The sequence below is a fragment of the Haematobia irritans genome, chromosome 1, assembly GCF_050003625.1.
Source record: "Haematobia irritans isolate KBUSLIRL chromosome 1, ASM5000362v1, whole genome shotgun sequence".
Classification (NCBI taxonomy): domain Eukaryota; kingdom Metazoa; phylum Arthropoda; class Insecta; order Diptera; family Muscidae; genus Haematobia; species Haematobia irritans.
In genome coordinates, this window is record NC_134397.1 from 274,966,851 (window position 1) to 274,992,367 (window position 25,517).

The 25,517-nt window shown below is 32.9% G+C and overlaps 1 protein-coding gene across 1 annotated transcript; it reads left to right on the forward strand.

The window, feature by feature from the left end:
- The first annotated feature begins 4,369 nt into the window (after positions 1–4,369).
- On the forward strand, positions 4,370–25,135 carry Dtg (Dpp target gene). The gene is made up of 4 exons (XM_075294973.1): positions 4,370–5,329; positions 20,714–21,001; positions 22,097–22,501; positions 22,557–25,135. The coding sequence occupies exons 1-4, from the start codon at positions 5,161–5,163 to the stop codon at positions 24,539–24,541; spliced, it is 2,847 nt and encodes a 948-aa protein (XP_075151088.1). The 5' UTR covers positions 4,370–5,160; the 3' UTR covers positions 24,542–25,135.
- The last annotated feature ends 382 nt before the right edge of the window (positions 25,136–25,517 follow it).

Below are 25,517 nucleotides of genomic sequence, written 5' to 3' on the forward strand. Positions count from 1 at the left end.
GACATGTTGATCTTAACCCATTAACACCCAAAATGAAACTTCCGGACAAAATTAGATTTTATGGGTTTTTATTAACTCAGTAACGACTAAATGAAAAGATGACACTTTGGTGCCCCCATATGGGGACATTGGGCAGATTAAGCATGAAATTCTTCTAAAATCTCCATTACCAGCACAGAAAAAAATTTCCGTAGTTAAACTAACGCCAAATTGAACTTATTTTTATTGGAAAAAAATTATTTGTTAGAAGTTAAATCTTATTATTTTTACTGAAATTTTCCACAATTTAATAAAATTTTCCTTTTTTAAGTATGTCTCAAAAATTTTATGAACTAAATGGGGGTATAAAGTTCAATGACCGTACACATAAGTTCAAGATTTCATGATTTGGCGCCAATGATTTTCTTCTTTACTGTTAGTTATTTTTTTCTTCTATGAGAGGATGTAATTTCGTGAACTGCAGTTAAAAAGTACAAAAGGGCATTAAATTTTCCTGGTTTTTACAACGCTTTGTGGAAATCTCAAAATGTGGAGTAAAATTTAGTTCAATTTTCGTGCGAGGTAGTTCATTCTTCCTATAAAACAGTTTACTTTTTTTTCGGTGTGGTAGTAAAATTTTAAACTTTTTATAACAATAAACTTAACAGTTTTATATACACACAATCGAAAATTTTATATGCGAAGAAGTATAGATTTTAGATCACTTGGAACATAAAACAATTGAAAGTATTTTACGAAACTTATCCGAATAATAAGAAGAATATAACGCACTGAATATGAAACTTGTTTAAAATAAAAAAAATAACGGGTAGCTTATAGTTGTTTGACTTTAAACAAGTTTCCTCATGTGGGGACAGAGGGCGATAATGGGTTAATTTCACATTCCTGTGGCAAATGGAGCAACCTCAGGACGAGTACAGGAGGTACTCACTGGTTTATGTGGGCCATTTCGGTGTGGATGGACCAGTCCCAGTTCTGGTCAAAACATATAAAAGGGGCCGCTCACTTTAACATGGGTTTGTCATAGACGAGGTAAATTTACACTTTATGAAACGATTTGGACTTATTCTGAAGGACATGTCCTGGGACAACTTAGTAGGACTACCCCATAGACAGTTCTACAAAACTCTTAGACACCTGTTTAATATTGAGCATCCGAATTGCACCAGAAAGGAATCAATTTGGTAATTTTGTTTGGCTCGAGGGTATTTACTAATGGCAAAGCTAATATTGTTGATTTTTATACCCTTCACTACTACTGTGGTACAGGGTATAATAAGTTTGTGCATTTGTATGTAACGCCAAGAAATAGTGGTCATAGACCCATCTTTTAGCATATCGATCGGCTTAGAATTAAATTCTGAGTCGATTTAGCGATGTCCGTCTGTCTGTCTGTCTGTCCGTCCGTCTGTTTGTATATGTAATTTTGTGCACAAAGTATAGCTCGCAATTTAAGTCCGATCGTCCTCAAATTTGGCATAGGGCCGTTTCTTGGGACAGAGACAATCGCTATTGGTTTTGGAAAAAAATCGGTTCAGATTTAGATATAGCTGCCATATATATTTATCCCCGATGTGGTCGTAGTTAGCGTGTTTATCAACCGATTTTCTTGAAATACCGTACATCCAAATATTTTATGAATCTCGAAAATCTTGCAAAATATCGGCCAAATTGGTTCAGATTTAGATATAGCTCCCATATATATCTTTCGTCCGATTTAGACTCATATGACCACAGAGGCCAAAGTTTACTACCGATCTTCGTGAAATTTTGCACAGAGGGTAGACATTTTACAAATGCTTGGTAAATTTGATTGAAATCGGTTCAAATTTAGATATAGCTCCCATATATATCTTTCGTCCGATTTGAACTTACACGCAAAGAAAAAAAACGTTTGGAAAACGTGTACCGAAAACGTTTTTCTTTTGTTAGAGTTTTTTGAATTGCTTCGAAAATTTTAAACTTTTATCACCAAAAAAATTCGTTTGTTACAAAGTTTTTATTTTTTCAATAAAAAAAGTTATTTTTGAAACAACAACAGAGTCCATTTCGTTTATATCAAACACTCTTCTTTTCTGACTTTTGGTCTTTCATAAAACACATTTTACAGTTCAAAATTTAATATAGTACAATGTAATGTTGAACATTTTTTTCGGAATCTTCCGAACATATGTAGAATGTATGTAAAAAAAAAAACAAAAAAAAAAAACTTTGGTCGAAGCAGGGATCGAACCCACGACCCTTGGCATGAGAGTCAGACGTAGCAACCACTGCTCCACGGTGCCAAACTAAATGTTTGTTTCTGTTAAATAAACTTTGTTTATTCGGTTCGTGGGCGCCGCAAGCTATGCTATATAAATATAACTTATATGGATATTTATCTCTTGATGACCATAACAGGTACATAGCTCAGTGGTTAGTGTGTTGGCTTACAAAGTGCATGGTCCGCGGTTCGATTCTCCGTCCAGGCGAAAAGGTAAAAAAATTTTAAAAATTTATAAAATCGTATAATTTCTTCTACATTGTTTGTATTACAGAAAAAGGTGCTAAGAACTAAAAATCTTCGTGGAAGTGAGAAAGATGTGAGGGAAAATGCAATTAGCCAGAAAAAAAAATTTTTTTGAGTTAGTCTTTGTGAAATTGTTTTTACATCCTGGAAAAGAATAAACGTTTATCACAAAAAGTATATACTTTTCTTCCAAATACACCTCCTTACAGCGAAAAGCAAATGAGAAACGAACTTTGTTTGTCTAAAATTTCGTTTGGGAGGAAAGAATTATTTTTTTGCGTGTATATGGCCACAAAAGCCAGAGTTTTGCCGTGATTTGCTTCAAATTTTGCACAAGGGGTACGTTTAATAGTATTGTTAAGTGTGTCAAATTTTGTTAAAATCGGTTCAGATTTAGATATAGCTCACATATATATCTTTCGCCCGATTTGAAGTTATATGGTCGCAAAAGCCAGAGTTTTGCCCTGACTTACCTCAAATTTTGCACAAGAGGTACTTTTAACGATACTATTTTATGTGCCAAATATGGTCAAAATCGATTCGTCCGATTTGAACTTATATGGCCTCAAAATCCAGGGTTTTGCCGTGATTTGCTTCAAATTTCGCACAAGGAGTATGTTTAGTAGTATAGGTAATTGTGGCAAATTTGGTTGAAATCGGTTCAGATTTAGATATGGCTCCCATATATATCTCCCGTACGATTTGCACTCATATGACCATGGGGGGCCAAAGCTATACTCCCATTTACGTGAAATTTCGCATAGATAGCAGAATTATTATTCTAACTATGCATGTCAAATTTAGTCAAAATTGGTTCAGATTGTATATAGCTCCCATATATACGTACACCAGAGTTGGGGAAATATGGTAGACTGTTTCATATTTTAGACCCATTTTTAATGGGATTTTCCTCCAATTGACTGAATAGTTTCCTCAGAGAATACAAATATGGCCAAAATTCGCACACTTTACTCAAAATTCTGTGATGATTTCCCCATATCTTAGCCATATCCTACACACTGCAATGTCAAAATTTCCACAGAACGGATGAGTTTTAAATAAGGCTCCAAGTCACCCGAATAGACCAAATAATATATCACAACCCACACTTGACCACATATCTTGGCGAGATCTAACCAATATCCTTGTAAAATCGCCACTGCTGAGTAGCAAAAATTGTAAATATTACTCAAATTGTCCTATATCTCGAATACATATGTATCGTCTGAAAAATTATAAATCTCTTTTGTACAATTGCATTAAAATTTCTCTCGCTTCATATTTCCCGTATTTTTTACTAACATTGTGTTTCATCCCAGGGCGTTAGCCGATTTAAATTTTAATTCTAGAGTTTTTGTAGAAGTACAAAAAATTGTTTCCATTAAAAGTATTTGTATCTGAAAATGCAAACTTTTATATAGCTCCCAGCAAATTTTAAGTAGTTGAGATGGTAACACAAATGTTGGTCTACATAGTGGTGAAGGGTATAATATAGTCGGCTCCGCCCGACTTTAGACTTTACTTACTTGTTTTAACTCCGATTTGACTCAATACAAATATTTAATAACAGAGTCTACAAGACTAGGGTTCATCTGTGGTTTCCTAATCCTTTAATAAATATTTTACTTAAATCACCAACAAACCATTTGTTTCGTTATCTTACACTCTTCATTCGATCTGGCAACTTTATGAGAGAGGGAGAGAGAAATTGATCAAGGAACCTAAAATAAATGGAAATGTTGGTCTAGCGTTGTGTGTGTGAGTATCTGTGTAAACATTGACTGAATACTAGGCGCATCTGCAGTTCTCGGGTGGAGTTGAAAACGAATTCACTTAATCAGTTCTAAATGTGCGATGAAAGTAACTGCATGTAGCACAACGTTCGCGGTCAACTGAATGCATTATTGGATAAATAAGTAGCAGTAAAAGTCAAGCAGAATAAAAGAAATTTTACAAACAACAACAATACTACGCATAAGTTTTCTTGTGATCGTTTGACAACGAATGGTGAAATAAGTCAACAATTCTTTAACAAATATATCGGCATATGGATATTCTTCTTAAGTGCTTACTGAATTAGGAATCACACAAACCAAACGAAAGAAAACTATTTGGAATATTTACTGCCCACAAAAACGAAAGTGACTTCCGTTGAAGAAATTTCAAATGTGACACCACTGCCTATTGGAATACCAAACAAACAAACAATCAGTCGTCAATTAGGAAGGCGTTCAGCCAGTCAGTGTCTGTCGGTCGGTCAGTCAGTGACAACTCATAGAGCGGTTTACAGAGGGAGTAGAAGAAGAAAAAGATCGATTACAAATTCTGTTCCGTCTCCAAACTTGTAAAAATAAACAGAAACTCACTGACGGTGCCGTTATCGTGTCAACTATGATCAAGCTGCATATAACATAAACTACAGGTGTTTTTGATATTTAGTTGCCTCTGTGATATCCAACAGGTCTCAGACCCCGAAAAGTTCTGTTCTCGTTCTTGTTCAAATCGACAAATTTACACTTGAATTACTACAAAAAAAAAGAAACACATTTCCTTCTATCGCGTCGTGTGTGTCGAAGAAGTGCATAGTGCGCAAAACGTAAAGAACGTTAAACGTAAAAAAGAAGAAAATAACATAAAAATTGCCACTGAAAATGGCGAGCAGCTGCAATAATAATAGGCCTCAACATGAAGATGACGATCAGCATCCACAATGGCTAAGGCTACACAGGTTTTTTGCCTCTGGCAGAAGAAGCCGCATGCAGTATTTTCACAACAACTCTCTTCTTGTTATGTTTGTTGCTTTTGCTCTTTTAATATTTCGTAAGTACCTACCTATGTATGTTGTCATTTCCATTTATATAAGGGTATACCGGTAAAAAATCTATAAGTTATATTCGAAAATACAGTCGACTCCGCTTTACTGAAACGTTAAAAATGCAGCCATTTAATTTCAGTTATCCGAAGTTTTTGCTAAAGCGGACTACGGATAACTGAAAAAAACTTCCAGTAATGCGAACTTCGGATAACTGAAAAAGTTTCAGTAAAGCGGACTCCGTATAACTGGAAAAAAATCCACTCAATTTCAGTTAACCGAACTTATGACCAATGCTATGTACATAAAATAATAAAAACAAGGTGTTTGATTCCGTGTGTGTGCCATCTACAATTTTACCTTTCAGTTGATTTTATTTACAGAGTGATTTAAACTGTTTTGAAAGTGCCATCTTCACTTGAAATAAAGCGTTCTCAATACGGAGAAGAAAATGTACTCTCTCTCAATAGCGAGAATGTGGCATTTTCAGTAAAGCGAAGTCATACTAATGTGACGAAACTCATTTGAACACAAAAAACTTTTCAGTAATCCGATTTTTTCAGTTAAGCGGAGTTTCACTAAAGCGGAGTAATTTAAATGAAATGGACAGAAAAAACAACTGGGGAATGCGATCGATTTCAGTTATCCGAGGTTTTTCAGTAAAGCGCATTGCGCTAAAGCGGAGTCGACTGTATATAGTTTAGGTTAACTTTTCTTGGCCAAAATCGACTAAGCGGACATAAACCGACCTAAATGTAAAATTTTAGATTTTCACTATTTTTTACAGAGTGATTTGTTTTAAATTTAATTTCAACATAAACATACAAAATTCGAATTTAAAGTGCACATTTTAATATTCACTATTTCTATTGATATATAGCATAATCTGTTATAGATCTTTTTATTACTTTTTAATATTCTTGAAAGTAGATTTTTCCAAAATTTTAATAAGTTGAAAAATTGAGTTTTTCCAAATTGAAAAATTCAAAATATAAATTTTTGCTACAACCGACAAATGATTTTTTTTTTAATTTCAAATTTCTCCACGAATTATCTATCCCTCCTCACTCTAACATTACTAGTCCAATTGGACAATTGAGATAGCATAGCATGTGGTGAATTTTTCTCATACGAAAGAGGGTTACCAGATTTTATAGTCAGTAGTCCTGCTCCTGCATTATAGAGCTCAGTTAGTTAAAAAATAAAAAAGAACAAAACAAAGTAAGGACTCTCTCCTGCATTATAGAGCTCAGTTAGCTAAAAAATAAAAAACAAAAATTAAAACACAAAGTAAATACTCTCTAAGGTTATTAGTCCAATTAGATTAGCACATTACGTTATCACATGATGTATATAAAAAAATATTTAAACCGATTTTGATGAACTATTTTTGCCTCCTCAAGAGAGAAAGACAATTTCATTGCAATTCTTTCGTTGAGACGTCGAAAAATTTACATATTGTTGAATAGAAAAATCATTATATAAACGTCACGTTCCATTGTATTTATGAATTTCACTTTTGTACTGTACCTAGTCAACGATGCAGATTGTTGCACATTGAAACAGCTGTCATAACAAAAGCCGGGATACCAAAAGTGGACTTTTCAATAACTGATAGGCGACTTTCAAAATTTCGAATGATTCCGGCTCCTATAATCCATCAGTAATTTCATATAAGATAATATAATATTGAGTTGAGGGTCATGCAATGGCCATAGGCTCATCTCAAGGACCTGATAAAAAATTGATAATAAACATTTTGATAAATTTTATCAGTTTAATAAACTCGCTCCTCATTGAATGTTCGTATGCAATATGTACACTGGAAGAGTAGGTTAGGTTAGGTGGCAGCCCGATGTATCGGGCTCACTTAGACTATTCAGTCCATTGTGATACCACATTGGTGAACTTCTCTCTTATCACTGAGTGCTGCCCGATTCCATGTTAAGCTCAATGACAAGGGACCTCTTTTTTATAGCCGAGTCCGAACGGCGTTCCACATTGCAGTGAAACCACTTAGAGAAGCTTTGAAACCCTCAGAAATGTCACCAGCATTACTGAGGTGGGATAATCCACCGCTGAAAAACTTTTTGGTGTTCGGTCGAAGCAGGAATCGAACCCACGACCTTGTGTATGCAAGGCGGGCATGCTAACCACTGCACCACGGTGGCTCCCACACTGGAAGAGTAAGAGACAATTCACTTTTAAGTACTTAACGTACTTAAACGATTTTTAATTTATTCAATTTTTATTTATTTTTTTTTTTTTTTCATAATGCACAGATAGTTTCAAATTCCTTCCTGAACGTCTTAACCAAAACATAAAATTCCAAATTCAAACTCGACTTCAAGTATAAGTTATGCCACATTTCAGGTGAAAAGCGTTTTGTAAGTCATGTCCTAGTTTTAAATACTTTTTTAAACAAAATATCATTGTATTTAAGGACGTTTTCTAAAATGATTAATATTATATTATGAAGACCATATATTTAAGGCAATTTGGGTTGAAACAATTTTCTTATTAATTCTTAACTTTGAAAAATATTTTATCCCTAATCGCAAGAAGGTTCAAAGACCTATTAGCCTTGAATGACCCTAGAGTTAATTTGGTGCTCCTTAAGTTATCCTCTTAAGAAATTGCTCAGCTCTTATAACTCACTGCAACTGCAACCCTTTGAATAACCCTTTTTTTCGTTACAAATGCACGCAAAAAAATAATTCTTTCCTCCCAAACGAAATTTTAGACAAACAAACTTCGTTTCTCATTTGCTTTTCCCTGTAAGGAAGTGTATTTGGAAGAAAAGTATATACTTTTTGTGATAAACGTTTATTCTTTTCCAGGATGTAAAAACAATTTCATAAAGACTAACTCAAAAAAAATTTTTTTCTGGCTAATTGCATTTTCCCTCACATCTTTCTCACTTCCACGAAGATTTTTAGTTCTTAGCACCTTTTTCTGTAATACAAACAATGTAGAAGAAATTATACGATTTTATAAATTTTTAAAATTTTTTTACCTTTCGCCTGGACGGAGAATCGAACCGCAGACCATGCACTTTGTAAGCCAACACACTAACCACTGAGCTATGTACCTGTTATGGTCATCAAGAGATAAATATCCATATAAGTTATATTTATGTAGCATAGCTTGCGGCGCCCACGAACCGAATAAACAAAGTTTATTTAACAGAAACAAACATTTAGTTTGGCCCCGTGGAGCAGTGGTTGCTACGTCTGACTCTCATGCCAAGGGTCGTGGGTTCAATCCCTGCTTCGACCAAAGTTTTTTTTTTTTTTTTTACATACATTCTACATATGTTCCGAAGATTCCGAAAAAAATGTTCAACATTACATTGTACTATATTAAATTTTGAAATGTAAAATGTGTTTTATTAAAGACCAAAAGTCAGAAAAGAAGAGTGTTTGATATAAATGAAATGGACTCTCTTGTTGTTTCAAAAATAACTTTTTTTATTGAAAAAATAAAAACTTTGTAACAAACGAATTTTTTTGGTGATAAAAGTTTAAAATTTTCGAAGCAATTCAAAAAACTCTAACAAAAGAAAAACGTTTTCGGTACACGTTTTCCAAACGTTTTTTTTCTTTGCGTGTGCCTTCTATAGAATTGGCCATCGGTACAACCTACAAATGAAAATAAAAAACATTATTCCACCATTTGTATATCAAGTATCTCAAGCCTTAAAACAAAACCAGTAGTTTAGTTAGCTTCTGATTATGGCCACTAACACTGACATTCGCCTGGTTCCTTGCAACTTTGATGGTGGTACATATTCATTTCAATCAAATGTGGTTGGCATGATTGTTCTTCTTCAACAATCACATCGAATTGTTGATAAAAGGCTCACAACTCCGTTGATTCCATTGGGCCATGATCGTCATCATCGTTATCATGAAGACTACTTAGAATTTTTCGAAACTTAAAATGTGCCCAAAGCGTTGAGAGATTACAGCAGGGGCATCCAAGCCAACTGCTGAAGAGACCAATGTGATGTTGTTGATATCGACAACCAACAACAACAACAAATGAAAAATCTTATCTCCTCTTCAAGCCCCATGGTGGTGGCTACCAAGTAATGCAACAACCACTGCCGGCCGGAGCCGACTGTTGCATGTCACACCATACTGGGAAAATAATCATCAAACAGCAAGTTTTTCCAGATTTTTGTTTTTCTTTCTCGTAGAGCAGACGATGTATGAGTCCACACAGATATTTATGCTAAATCACTTGAGTTTGATATTGAAAGATGCTTTGGCGAAAGTTTTAATGATTAAACAATAAAACGAAATAATTAATTTTAAAAATTCGTAAAGCAATATGGTATTTATGATAACAAAATGAATAACAAAAATGTCATTAGAACTGAAAGTTTGACCGGGTCGAAACTTATGTATCATCCTCCATGGATGGAAATCCTATTCAAAAAGGTTTTTTGTATACATAAATGGTAACACAGACTTCAACTACTTAATATAGCTCTCATACTACACTCAAAAAAAAAAAGTTTTCTTGGATCCAAAGATTTTGACCTTCCCTTAAGGATTTTGGTATTGATTCCGAGCCAAAAATGCTGCTTCTTTAAAATAAAGAAATTTTTTAACGACCTATCTGGCTTTAAATCTAGGACCAATAAAATTAAAATTATGATACAGATCTCATTTATCAAATTTTCAGTCTGTTTTCGCGGTTTATTAATAAATGTATTCACGTACAATCAAATGCCAGTTTAAAAATCCAAATTATAACGGATACTTCATAGTAAAAAATGTTTTCTTAATTCCAAAAAAACTTTAAATCAAAGACGCTAAATCCTCAAAATGGGTCTTAGCCTATATTAGAAGCGTTTTTATCTTAAATCTAAAGTTTCAATATTTCAGTCACTTTAAGAACAATTTCTTTAAAAAAAATTTTGAAGCAAAGATTATAAACTTTATTTTAATTAAAATTCAATATTTTAAAGAAATTTGTCCTTAATATTTTGTAAATTTCGCATCCTAAAATATAGGTTGCGTAATCTTTAATATCACGTAAATATTTTTTTCAGTGTAGAAAGTAAATTGGGCCACGAACGTATGACCCGATAATAACTTAGCCTTATATCTTAATGGATGAGCAATTTAATCTCCTGTCGTAAATTTTCGTAAACGGCTATTGTCGGACTCGTATTATTTTTTTCTTCATTTTGAACTTTTTACTATTTATTGGCTCTCAATGATTAAAATCTGCCCTAATACTGATACAAAAAATTTGTTAAAGGAACTACCCCCAAGGAAAAACTTTCCTCTGGAACCAGATTTAGACGACCGAAATTCCCATTTGTTTCTTTTATTTGATTTTCTTTAAGAATAAATAACGGGAATAAATGAGAACCGATGCAACGATTGTCCCCAAACTTTGTTGTTTGCTTTTAAAGAAAGTTTTTTTTGTGTCAAAAGAAACCTTCGTTTGTCTAAAATTTCGTTCGTCAAAAAAGAAAACTCTTCTTTCAGTGTAATGAAAATTAAAAAGAAAATATAATTTGGAAACTGATGATTTTCAAAAACAATCTAAGTCAATTTGCCGAATTTGAAAATTTCAAACAGTCGACTGATTTTAACAAAAAGTCGATTGGTCGACCTTCGTATCTCTAATGATGAACAAAGGCCATGATATCTAAGATCAGCAAAAGGGCACGCACAAGCAAAGCAATACGCAGTACTGTCCAGACACAGTTAAATAAACTCTGGCGAATTCCATAATTCTTCAAATGTTAATATAATAAAAATGTCTATTAAATCGAAATACTGGAATAATTTAATTCCATACGACCTTCCTCATGAAAGCCTCTATCCCCATTTCCAAGTGGGTATAGTTAAAGTTGCTAGATAATTTTTATCACACATTTGTTAAATAGGAAAAAAATAGAAGGCGATACATATTCGTTGTTGCAGTAGCATAACAGCAGTAGTCTCATATTGTCGCCTATCACAATTGGTGTGAAATAAAAAAAAATGATTCCATCTCAAACCTTGTGCCACCATTTGTTGGTACAAAATAAATATTTGTTTTTTATATTTTTCTTAATGAATTTTCACTTAATTTATATTACATTCAATTTTCATGGTAAATTCACATTCTGAAGATCTCATAAAGCATATGAGTTGTCCTACATTTTCTTATCAATGGACTCCATTTTCGGCTAGCTAATGCATGTGGGAACAATGGTGAGAGGCTTATTGGTTTAGGATTATGCGATACGTGAATGGATGCACTTTTAATGGATTCCAATTATTGTGCAATGCATTAGGATTAATACAAACCACCCTCATAATTGAATTTCTTAAGAAGTGCTGAACATTTCCCACTTAAACCATTGGCCTAATGGACCCCTCAACCATTAACCCTAGTAGATATTAGCGTGTTTTTGTTTAGCTTTATTTCAATTTGTATATCAAATATTTCATTTATGTTTCATTATCGAGTGGCGCACGCAATTTGTTTTATTTCAATGTAGCTTCCATGGCTATTCTTCCAGTGACCAAGATCCATCAGTTCACAATTCAGACGCAGTGACCTGTCATCAGTCTGACAATAAAATATGCCATAGTCTGGTAAATGCTGGCGATGAAATGACTTATTGGTTTTCCATCAAAGCCAATTCGTTGTACAGATCCTATCAAGAGATGGTGTCCATTCCAAAGAACCGACAATCGTGTCAAAAATATAAAATTAATGCATTTTCGGTTTTGTTGTGGTTTTGCTGATCGTTTTTCAGATTTCTCTGGATTTTATGTTGCAAGTGTAAAAGAAGAGTTGTACGTGATCAACTTCTAATAATGACACATATTTCTATGTTCACAAAATTCATGTTCATGCCTGCCATTAGGGTTTGGATTTATGAGTTTGTGGTTGACTTGAAATTCCAAGACAAACTTCCAACAAACAAATACATTCATACTGTTTACATATGTAAACAAATGTATCTACGATATGGTTATGCATCGAATGTTGTTACAACAATAGAGAGAGAGAGAGCGAGAGAGAAAATGAGAGATTTTAAAATCGATACGATTGAATGCAATCATCATCAGTCATTGGTATCTTCTATGCTACTTTCAAAGCAACTAAATCTAAGAAGATTAACTAAGAAGGCCCGAAGAATTGTGGGCATATGATCATAGGTGGTTTGTAATTCATATGTCCAACTGTCGGGTTAGTTTCTATGTAGACATGAAGTCACGAAGGCATGAATATATTAATATCTTATGGTATACAGTTGAACTTCTTTAGACAAACTCAATTTATTAAAGTGAAAATGTCTAAAAACTTGGATTTTGGACATGGTGTTATATTTTCACTAACATTTAACTGTCGTTATTGTATTACTTCACTGATCAATTTCAATCACTTATGTCAATATTCAGTCATCTATGAAATGTGATCATTTGAACAACCAAGAATTTAAAACTTACTCGCATTTTCTTCATATACCCAGAGAAGGGAGCTGATCACCTCAAACATGTTTCAAAGCAAAATGTTATTTTTGGACGGCGAATATGTAACGAACATTCTCGAACATTATGTATCTGATTTCGGGAACCATGTATATGTTTGCCTAGAACACAAAATTTTTGCGTCAAAAATGTTCCACGTTCACCGTTCAAAAATAAAATTTTGCTCTCGAAACATGTTTGGGGTGATCATATTCTTTCTCTGGGTGTACTCTAATTTATAGGAGAATTTGGCATATACCTCTTTTCTGCTGAATATTAAAATTAGGAATTGTATATTTGGCAATTAGTAGAAAATAGTCTCATTGTTTACGTTGGCGCCCAACGTGGGACGCAGATTAATAATGAAAGCAAGATGGATAGGATATATGTATATCTGGCGCACTTAGAGACATGATTTCAATCTCAAACACCATTCTTTATTATACACAGAAACTATCTGTTTGTTTTTTTTTTTTTGCTATTTAGTGAAAGTGCGCTCATTTAAACCAAGTAGTAATGTTATTGTATTGTAATTGTGACTGTTTTAGGGTTTGATCGAATATATTATGTGCATGCAGAAATAAAATTTAATTAACCCAGACTTCAAATCAAAACAAAATGAATGAAATTGTAGAACATTTGATTTTGGATTTGTTCGCACGACTATTGATATATTCAACTTTTCCAATGATTAATAAATACTTAATTGCCTTAATTTTATAGTCGGTAAATCTATTTTGAGCAACATATACAAAATTATGGAACGAATTTTAGTAATCGTGGAATTGTAATGAGAATCAAAAAAATAAAAATTTCGATTTTCGAACTTTTTAAACTTTTTAAATTGTTAACATTAGACTTTGGCGATTATTAAAAACTTGTTGTTGCCACATTAGACTTTTTTTTTATCAATTTTCAGCATAAAAAGAGCTATATCACATTCCTCTTTCAAAGGAAATTCGACTTTCTGATTAAAGTTCGATTAGTCGACTTTGGTCACTATAAATGTCGATTTTATATTGCTGCGGCAAATATGTCCTAACATGTTTTTTCTGTGCGTGCAGAGTTATTGTGTAAATCAGAAGATAGGCAGAATTGATCCATTCGCCTTTTTGCTGAAGTAGAGATACACTCCTTTCTTGCCAAGAAATATTTTATAATGCCAAAGGCCTTTAGCCAGGCTCTATCTACCCTTATAAGACCATGTTTAGAGTACCACAGATATGTGCGACCAACACATAGAATTCGATGAAATATGGTACTGCTGTCGTTGTTGCCCTGCGGCCCTTAGTTCTTTTCTATTTGAGCATTGATCAGCTCAACAATTGTTAGGAAAATACCCTACAGATTAACGAGGAAAACAAAAGAAAGGCCTTCTCAACATGCTGTTTCAAAAATGATGCATTGTGTATATTCCCCAATGAACCAACAAGAAAGTCCGGCTGGTTGCAAGACGGACATTTCATCGATATTGTTGTTGTCGTTGTAGCCCAGTGTCAACTTAAACAACAACAATAAAATAAATTTCGATAGATTATTTGTAAAAGTAAATTCGTTCCACACAAACACGCACACACAAATCTATGGCGTTGTTGTTGTGGTTGTAATATTGCCATTGGTTGCCGCCATTCTCATATGGACATAGTGGGCTTATGGTGTATTCTAGAAATGTGTTCTTTAGAAGATCATTGTCTGATATTTTTATGTGAAAAATAACAATAATCGCATGATCGTTCCTCGTCCATACGCCGCCTCAAATGCCACATTAGGTGACACAAAATCCAAGTGAGTGGTGAAAAAGGCGGCATGTTGAGTAGACAAAGGGCGACTCTTTGAAATAGCCTGGCATCCTACATAATGCGAAATACGTAGTAAATTTTCAAACACAAAAGATATTGAGGAGGAATTGTTTCATAAGAGCATCCCATAAGTCATTTTGAGGGATTGCCGCCTATTGTCACTGCAACACTGCAACCTACGTAATTTAGATGATGCTGATGTGATGGCACGATTGCCTTACGACAAATGTCTTATTTACATCCGTAGGATTTAACCCAGATGGCTCAATGGAAGGACATGAAAATAAATTTGTTCGTATGTTGTGTTGTTCTTGGGACTTCAATATTGGATTTTCCATACTGTGGGGATATTAAAGGATTAACTTATTGGAATTTATTTGTTTATAAGATTGATGGTTTATGCAAAATACCACACACATTCACATAATCCTTCTTTTTGTAATAGGAAAAGCATGTGTGGTTGTAGAAATTGTAAAATAAATAATTCATTTGACTTGATTTCAGAAAGTGCACTGAACAAAATTTCAGAATTCACAAAGAGAAATTTGAGTACATACACTGAAAAAAATATTGTCGTGAAGTCAAAGATTCTATGTCCTTAAAATACGAACGCAAATTTTGCTTAGCATAGGAGACGCATTTCTCTAATATAAAGATTTCTTCCTTGTCCAAAAGTCGATAAACTTTTCAATGAAGTCGTATTGCCCTTATAATTAATGGCGATTTCGATTGGGAAGAAAGGTGCAACATTCTCGAAATTGATTGCAAGATATCAAGGACACTGTCATAGATTTTGGATACTTTATACCTCACAATATTATACATTAATAATAACTTTAGAATTACACTATCATTTGGCCGAAATGTCAATTAGGGAAAAAGTAGTGTAACACCAAGGCAACATATTTTTTGCGAATCGAAAACGCCCTAAGTGATTTAACTTAAAAATGTGTATCATAACATGAAAGAAAAAGTTTTTGTACTAAGGTCAACTTCTTTAATAATTCAGAAAAATTCTTTAAAATTAATGAAATTGTCTTTAAATTTGTTTTCTTTCCTCTTTTTCCATTTTGGCTACAAATCGTTCAAAAATAGGACATGTTTTTCAACACTTTATTTTAAAGACGCTTTTTACTTGAAAAATAGCATAATTTCTACTGGATGTCGAGTCTGAATTTGGAAAATAAAGTTGTGGGTAACTCGTTTTTAAAGGACTTTGATAGCATATGAAGAAAAAAAGCTGAAAAAAACGAAAAATTAAAATTTGCCTCCTAGAAGCAAGTACACAAAACCCAAATTTAAAAGAGAATTGTGTCTTAAAAGTATCCTTGCTTGTATTCTCCGCTTCTTTGGTTCGGAATCAATACCAATCAATATAGTAAAGGCAAAATCTTTGGAACCGAGCATGCTTTTTTTCAGTGTACATACATACACTCAAAGGAAGATGGCTCTAAACCAATTTAACTTTATTTTAGTTCATACACGCAGAAAAGGAATATGATCATCCCAAACAGGTTTTAAGAGCAAAATTTTATTTTCGGACGGTGAACATGGAATATTTTCTTGAATATATCGAACAATATTCATTTATTTTTGTGTGCTTCAGTTAAGTTAAAATTCTCTAAAACTAAACTAAATTTTCTAAAATTAACCAAAATTTTCCCTCCTGGTGGGTTCATTGTTATTTGAGTGTAACTGACTTTATAATTAAAAAGTTAAATAATTGTTAATTGACTAATTTTTAAAAGGTTACATTTTCAAATTCAATCAATTTGTTATTTTGAAATCCTTTGGTGATATTTTTTCTATTAAATGGCTTAAAAAAAGCAAAACAAATCATAAACAAATGAAGCATAAAGATTTACTTAGTTAGTATAAACAAAATAGTTAAAATGTGCATACAATTTTTAATTTTCCCCCTTCATCATACGAAGTTGTCTTTCATATTTTCTTCAGTGATGTATTTACTTTTTTGAATGTGAACTTGTCTCTTATCACTGAGTGCTGCCCGATTCAATGTTAAGCTCAATGACAAGTCCGAGTGCGAACGGCGTTCCACATTGCAGTGAAACCACTTAGAGAAGCTTTGAAACCCTCAGAAATGTCACCAGTATTACTGAGGTGGGATAATCCACCGCTGAAAAACTCTTTGGTGTTCGGTCGAAGCAGGAATCGAACCCACGACCTTGTGTATGCAAGGCGGGCATTGAAAACATTGCACTACGGTGGCGGTGAATGTAACTTTGTTTCTAAAAAACAAAATTATATTTGTTTAGTTCGACTTGAGGTCAACAAAAAAAAAACAACAACATTTTAATACCAATCATTAAAAAGATAAGAAGAAACATCGAAAGTAAATTTTTAGGAATAGCCTAGAAGCCTACAATGGAAAAAATATTGTTTTGAGTACTACGATTTCTAGCCCTTAGAATACGAATGCGATTTGGTTAGCACGGAAGACCCAATTCTCTCTCAATTGTCTCCTTGACCAATAGTAGATTAACTCTCCAATGAAGTCGTCTTGTCCTTAGTAACTCTAAGGATGTATTTTTATGAAATAACTTTCATGCAGGTATGAGGAATGTGGTAATTCCGAAACAGCTGTACATCCAACCATCTTGCAGTCTATAGGGCTTTGCCCAAATAAATTTGACAAGCATACTTTTCCTCTGTTGGTTAAGCTACACTTGTAGTTTAGTCAATGCATGGCTTTAAGCTGAGATCAAAAAACAAAAAAAACAACAATAACGATTGAGGAGAAGCCAACAATAACAAACAAAACGAATGAAGATAGAGGAAGCACGCTCAAAAACAAACCCAGCCAAATACATACAAATCGATGATTTGAGTTTGGCAAAGGAAAAGAGATATGCTGGCAAATTTGTTTAGGCAGTAGTCGACTATCAAACCCTTTTTCGGGAGGTTCAAGTGTAGTTCACGTTGGGTTGAGTGAATTACCCGAATTTATTCTGATAATTGGTTGATAGTTTTGCTGCAAGTAGAGGATGCTGATGAGGAATGTGGTAATTCCGAAACAGCTGTACATCCAACCATCTTGCAGTCTATAGGGCTTTGCCCAAATAAATTTGACAAGCATACTTTTCCTCTGTTGGTTAAGCTACACTTGTAGTTTAGTCAATGCATGGCTTTAAGCTGAGATCAAAAAACAAAAAAAACAACAATAACAGTTTCATTATTTTAAAATTTATCCTGTATAATATTAAAATAAATATTTATTTAATAAATATAAAATCAGTAAATTAAATTTATTTGTTCAAAATCTAAATATCATTAAAAACGCATAACATTTCATTTGCAATATATTATTAAAAATAATTATAACACATTTATCATATATTACCACTTTTAAAATCGAGTAAATAAATAAATTAATTTTTATTTTATAAACCGTGATACACAAAGTACAAAAAATTACATTTTCTTTTAAATTGCAAATTACTTATTTGTTTTTATTGTTTCTTTACAAAATTATAAATATAAAATATTTATAATTATTTTTAATAAAACAATCCCTACAATAAAAAAAAGTAATAACAAAATATGTACTAAAAATTGGGAGCAAATCTTCCACATTATTGAATTTATTCATAAATACAATGATTTTTTGTAACGGATAACTTATGTTCAGTGTAATTTTAGGAATTACTTGCCTATTTTTGCTGCGTAATATTTCGTGTTTTCGTTTTAAATTCATTTAAATATTTTTCAGAAATAAAACTCTAGATGGAAATATTATTGTTTTTCAGTTGAATGATTTAGTTCTATTATTAAGGATTAACCTTTCCCAAAGTTATATCTTAAAAAAATGTGGGGTGTATTTTACAGGTTAAACATAAAAATAATTACGATTTAAAGAAAATTTATCATATCATAAAACAAACAAGAACATTTGGCTATTTATGAATGGAATAGAAGAAAAAAAATGGGGAACCATAAGAACTAAAATGGGGGGAGCTAATAGAATACAAACACACACACATACAATGGTATTTATTAATAATCCCCCCCATTTCCAAAATTCATTCATATACCGCTTGAAGAAAAGACATTTCGTTTGTCACGAATGCATTTGATATTCCCATTTTATGTTCGCCTTGGGCTTAAATGTTCGATTTTTTATTTGACAATTCCACACAAAATATTGGACATAGAAAACGGTTCCCGCTCCATAGCTGACACCGTAAATAATGTTTGTTGGAATAATTAAATTACGAGCGTAGAGACATTCTGGAGTAGATTTCATAGCCGAACAAACTGGATGAAACTTGTTAAGGGGATAAGGCAACTAGAACTCTTCGAAGAATGGGAGTTTTGTGTCTGCCAATGCTTCTATTTTGTTGATATGCAATGTGAATGTAGAAACTAAAAGCATAAACGTGTATAGAATATGTTTCCATAAGACCCATTCCCAGGGAGTCATCCATGGAATGCAGTCCAAGGAAGAAGAACAGCTAGGCCACAACACCGACATGACATTAAAAATTACAAGTCGTTAAGCAGTTTTTAAAAATAAATGTTTAAAAAATAATTCTTCAAAAAAGCTATAGATATAATGAAAGTGAATTTTTGTTTTGTTGAAGTGCACATCACTTTTAAAACCCTTGTTTGCTTGAGAAAAAGACATCATCTCATTCTGTCAATGGGACGGTGGTAAGGGGCTGAAAAATTACTTTCCTATAATAAATTTTTGCTTTTATTGCTAAACCAATTATCGATGTTTTAGTTTTACCACATTCATATGTCAATGTTAGTGTATTCTGGGAAAGATATATTTTCCAATTTTTTGAAAATTCATTTTCATGCTTTTCTTAGAACATTAATTATTATTATGTGGTTGGGGTAACATGTTAAATGTGGAGTCGTTTTATGGGCAACCAATAAAAATTTGACAGCATCTCTTGGATAAAATATTCTCATTTCAAAATTTCATCACCAGTCACAGTTCATATCATTTCATACTCATGAAATAAGATGAAAAGAATCGTAGGTGGTTATGCTTCAGAAAAGACCAGAGCAAGTGTAAGACACGTACAAATTTTGATATATTAACTTCTAGCGACACAGTTAAGAAATGTTAGATTTTCCTTTGGTTTTTTTTTCTTCGGAAAAATAGAGATATTACGGGCTTCTTAAAGTGCTGTTATGAAATTCCTTTTTAATTGGCTTTGTCAATTGTAAAAAACAAAATTTCCTTAAATGAAACAAATCAAATATTGTACTAGTTTTACAATAATACATAAATAAATCAAATTAATATCAATAGGCCTGTTTTCTTTTAATATTGGATGAACGTTTGTAGGAGCTATCCAGAACAACAAATCAGTGCAAATGTCGCCAGTATGAATGAATTTTCGTAGTGACTTTTTTGATTCACAATAGTTATTCATTGTGATTAGTTTGTCCAAATAAGATAAAATTAAAAGCAATAAAATGTCATAAATAATCATAGTAGCAAATATTTATTACTATCTCAACAATTTATGCATTAAAAATGAAGCATTTCCCTAACGGCGTGGTTATTCAGTACTAAAAGAAGACAAGCCTTATATAGATTTTCAACAAATTTACTAAGTATTTACAATTTGTTGAATAACTATCAATAGCTAAAAAAAAAATAAAACAATTGGCATAGTGCCAATCACTATCACAGTGCAAGCCTTCCATGATATCATTTATAAAAACTCTAGTAATTTGTCAAATGTCGATAAGATATGGAATACTGTTTTTTAAATGATACTTTATTTTAATTGACCATGAATCGTTAGAAAATTTAGTTCAGATAAAATAAAGATATGTTTTGCAAATAAGTCTCAGAATAGATATTAATAAATTTGTTTATGTAGTGGACTCGGTCATCAAAATATAACTAAACAATCAAAATAAGAATAAAGTCATTTCTACGGACATTTGTCATGACATTTGACTGGTCCTTGCTATTATTTTTTTTTTAATAAATATATGATTTTTATAAGGTTTTACTTTTAATGTAATGTAAATGATTTTAAAATTCCCAAAAAATATATATAACTTTGCAACCTTAAGTGCATCTATATTTAATAAAATCGTGTTTTTTCTATTTCAGATCACCCAGTTGCGCCTGAAGAATTGACGGATAATACGGATACAACCACTGAAGAATATGTAGTTTTGTCAACAACCATTCCACCACTGTCAACACCCCACTTTATAAACTCACCACACTTTGACGAAAATGAAGATTCAAATGTGGAAAGCAGGAATTTAACGAATATAGTTAAGACACACACTACTGAAAACTTACCATTGGTTAATGTTGAAAATTTAAACACACCATCAATACATACGACTGTACACAATTTAAACGAAGCTGAGTCAAGAACCCTATATGAAGGTAAGATTATAGGATCGCTTTCAGCCGCCGAGTGGCGCCGATAATTTCAGCTGTCGCCGACAGTGTTGCCAATATTGGGGATAGTTTTCGTGGATTGAAACGTTCCCAAGTTGGGCGCTTGGTAATTTGATGGAAATTTCCATAAATTTTGGGTTGTCAACATTGGGGATAGTTTTCGTGGACGTTCCCAAGTTGGGCGCTTGAGAATTTTATGGGAATTTCCATAAATTTTGGGATGTTTTCGAAATCGGTTCAGTATAATAAATCAGGTTTACATGACATTATTTTTATTGCTCCAAACGAAGAACAGCGAGCAAAAATTAAAAACAGAAAACGTTACTCCTCTTTATTCCATGGAGCATTTGGACTAGAAACGGACACATGATTTTTTTTAAGGGCCCAAGCGCTAAATTATAATTTTACTCAGTTTGGCTGCGACGTTTTTCTGCAATTGTGAACTCATTTCGTAAGGATTCTGGACCAAATGTTGTCACCTGACCAATGTTCGTGACTGATTTTGACAATATATCCCATAAAAATATAAATTATGGAAATGGTTGATCTTAATACTGATTTATAACCCAATTTTATTATCGATTATTCAGTATTTAGAAGTTAATTTTCGTTCGCACATACATGGTGAGCGAACTCCCATTTTCTTTTCTCGAGTGTTTGGAAGACGATCACCAGCCTCCTGGTATTGTGTTTCGAAATCTTGATCTTATTGCAGCTTACATATTAATCAATTTTTACATCATCACTGATTTTCTACAGCAGAACCTATTTTTAATACACATTCACATACTGGCAACAATGACCGCTGACGACTTTTGGCCACTCGATGCCGGCGCCGATAATATCAACTCATCTCAACTGAAATGTAGCTACCAATTTAAAATCTGACAAATTGCTTATAATTAAAAAAAAAAACAATCTTTAATTTGTCATTCCCTGATCGGTTTTTAGGGATGCTTATTATTATTATTAGCGCGATGATGAGAATATTTTATATAAATTAATAAATTTACGATTTAAATAAAGTACTTACAATTATTTTTTAGCTTACTAAAAAACTGATCTGATTTTACTTTTTAGATCATGTATCAACATCGGATAAACCTATTGACATGGAGCAGCCGGATGTTAATAATGAAATATTTTCCACAATGGTCGAAGTGAATCCGGTTGTGCAAGCGCCACATGTAAACTCTGAGCAAAGTGCTAAAGAAGCTGAATCAACGGAAAATTTGGAAGAATCTATTAGAAATTCTGTGAAAACCGAAATGGAAAAAGGTTTGGAACCTTCACCTGTTTTGGAAATTCTAAAAGATATTTCCGAACCTGAAATAAGAGAAACTCTGAAGGAAGATTTAATAGAACCAACATTAAATCAAAATGATATATCACCAAAACTGGATGCAGATGATGACCAAAATGAAAATATAACCCATAAAGATGATGAAACCAAGCATAAATCTGAAGACGATGAGAAAGTGAAAGGTAAAATAATTTTTTGTGTTGTGGTAAACATTTTAAATAATAACATGTTTTTCAGATCCATCTCAGAATGAAGCACAAGTACCTCCTGAAGTTGCTGATGACGTAGAATATGAATCTGATGCAGCAGATGAAATCCGCGGAGAAGTAACTGAAATCACTGAAGATTTACATCTGGGTAACGGGGAAACAATGATGGAAAATAACCGTGGAGCCCGTAATCTAGATAAAGAGGATATTCATGAAAGTAAGCAAGGCAGTGGCGAATCTTCAGCATCATCCTCCGAATCCAATTCCTCCGACTTTTCTCACCAGGCAAAACCTGAAGTTGGAATTGAGAATAGATCTGCATTAAGCGAAGAGGAACATACATCAAATCAGTTAGAGATAGAAGAAACATCAAATCCAAGTATCGTTGATAACCAAGAACCAAGAGACGAAGAAGAAAACGAAAATGAATCTGACATTGGAGATATTAATATTGGTAATGGAAAAAGAAATGAGGAGGTTAATCGCGGAGCTCGTAATCTAGAGAATGAACAAACCCCCGAAGAGTCTTCAGCATCTTCCTCCGAATCCAATTCCTCAGATTCTTCTAACGAAGCACAAGCTAGAGTTGAACATGAGAATGTATCTGAATTAACAGACGAGCAAAATGCTAACTCAAATATTCTTGCTGATCAAGAATCGAAAAGTAAAGAAACCGAAGTAGATCTCACCATACCCGAAACCAGTGAAGAGGTCCATGAATCAGCAACAACACATGCCACCGATATTGCTATTCTAGATGAAAACGAAGCCGAAAATAATGAATATAAACAATCTGCTGAAGAAGATGAAGCCTTGTCAGTTGTCTTGGACGAATCGCTTGCATCAACTGTACCAAATAATGAGGATGACACCCTATTGACTGCGGAGCAGAAAGAACAAAAAACATCTTTAGATATAATCGCTGAAGAGGAAACTACTTCAATTCCAGAAGAAACTGAACACGTTGTTATAAAGAAAGTTTTAGATGAAAATGAAATATACGCCGAGGTACCTGAAACTACAGTTTTACCTAGGGAACACGACGTAGATCAGCAACAACCTGGTATTATAATTGAGGTTCCCAATCCCACAATTATTGAAGAGACTATGCCTATTGCTAGTGCGAATGAGGTCCAAGAAGACAATCCCAAAGTCAGTCCTCATAACGAAATAAATCTAAGTGAAAATATCCCCAAAACTATCTCTGAAGACAGTAACGAAAACCAAGAGGGCAAATCTGTAAACGAGAACCAATCAGAGGAACAAAGTAACGAAAATGTTCAGTCGAACATGGAAACAGTTACTTCAGAAAACCCATCTAATGCAGATCAAATGTCACAAGCTAGTGATGATGTTGACGTAGATTCTGAAGAAGAATATAAGAAAGATACATCTGATGAAAATGAGAATGATAGCGCCGAAGAGAATGATGACGACGCTCATAAAAATCAAATACCATCCTCTAGTACCGAGTCTTTACCTATTATAAATCCCGAGACTACCACATATCTAAACGAGCAATATTCTAAGGAACTTAATTTTCTCAGTACAACTGAATCTCTATCGCAAAACCGCGAAGAGTATGATATTTCCAAAACTTTGAAAGGATCACGCTCAGTTAACACTGCTCTTATGGATGATGATACTGTGGCTACAATGTTCGACTCTTATCCACCACAAGATGCAGGCCAAACATTTAATGGAAATTTAGCTGATGAATCCGCTGGAATCGGCAAAGCACTGCCTGTATCCAATAGCAATAGTTCCAACAAGTCAACTGCCATTATTATTCTAAGTTCCGGCATTGCTGTTTTATTCATTGTTATATCGGTAACCATATTTCTCATATCCTTCCAAAGACAACATGGAACTTTGGATATTGAAATGCAAGAACGAAGTTGTGGCAAAGACAACCTCGATGAAGAAGATGCAGAAACTTTTGCCAAATTACTCGAAGTTGAATTACCTCCATCAGTGGCCATAGCACTGGAAGAAACTGAAGAGTGCTTGTAGTTGGAGAACTAATGAACTTAAAAACACACAAAACTATAGTTGTTATGTAAATATTTATGTCGTAATTTGGAAATATTTTAGTTTAAGACAAACATAGGCGTCTTAGGCGGACATTAAGATTGCTGCAATTAAAAAAAGAAAATTATGAAATGAATAACGATAGATCTTCTTCGAATACATAGTTAATATTTATCTAAATGTCCTATATTCCTGAAAAACAAAAAAAATTTCGCATTACTTTTTTATTTGCATTTTAAGAGTGACTGACTGTACTGGTACTTTATTCTGGGTATCAGAAAACCATAAGACTTTTGTGGCCATATAAATTATTATTGCATCATCACGTATCATCAATCACCATTCATACTTCATTTGAAATCCATGCATTTATATTCACTCATTTACAGAAAATATCCGATAATTTATCAGATTATATTCACATATATATTAACTTTACTCTAGAGATTAATATAAATTCTTAATGAAAAAAACATTTCGATATAATTTAAAATTAAGTTGTTAATGTTAAATAGATATAGTATAACGTTTTCGAATTTTAAATAAGTTAATAAAAAAAGTTATACAAACAATTAATTAAGTTTCTTAGTTTTGATTTTTGTGTACTTCTTGTATTCAAATTATAATTGGGTAAATTGGAGGGTAACTGAAACTTCTGTCTAAAAGGTTGAGACAACAAATTTCGACAAATTTATTTTGTCTTCTGAAAAACATATCTTAAAATTTGTCGAAGAATGCATTACTCTTCAAAACGAATTGAATATATAAAGCTTTGTACTTAGAATAACGTACTTATTTAGTTACTTTTAACAAAAGTACAAAATATTTATAAAACTTATCAATACACGGACTGCATTTTAAACGACTGTATTATTTTTTTTAAACAAATTAATATATTTTTGGTGCGCTTAGTTTAGAATTAGTTTTGAGCAAGAGAAGTTTTTATATAAAAATGTAT

Excerpts from the sequence above, each read along its gene's own strand:
- Dtg (XM_075294973.1), top strand. The coding sequence starts at position 5,161 with ATGGCGAGCAGCTGCAATAATAATAGGCCTCAACATGAAGATGACGAT. Across the intron at positions 5,330-20,713 it reads TTTTGCTCTTTTAATATTTC|ATCACCCAGTTGCGCCTGAA; the intron begins GTAAGTACCTAC and ends TTTCTATTTCAG. Across the intron at positions 21,002-22,096 it reads GTCAAGAACCCTATATGAAG|ATCATGTATCAACATCGGAT; the intron begins GTAAGATTATAG and ends TTTACTTTTTAG.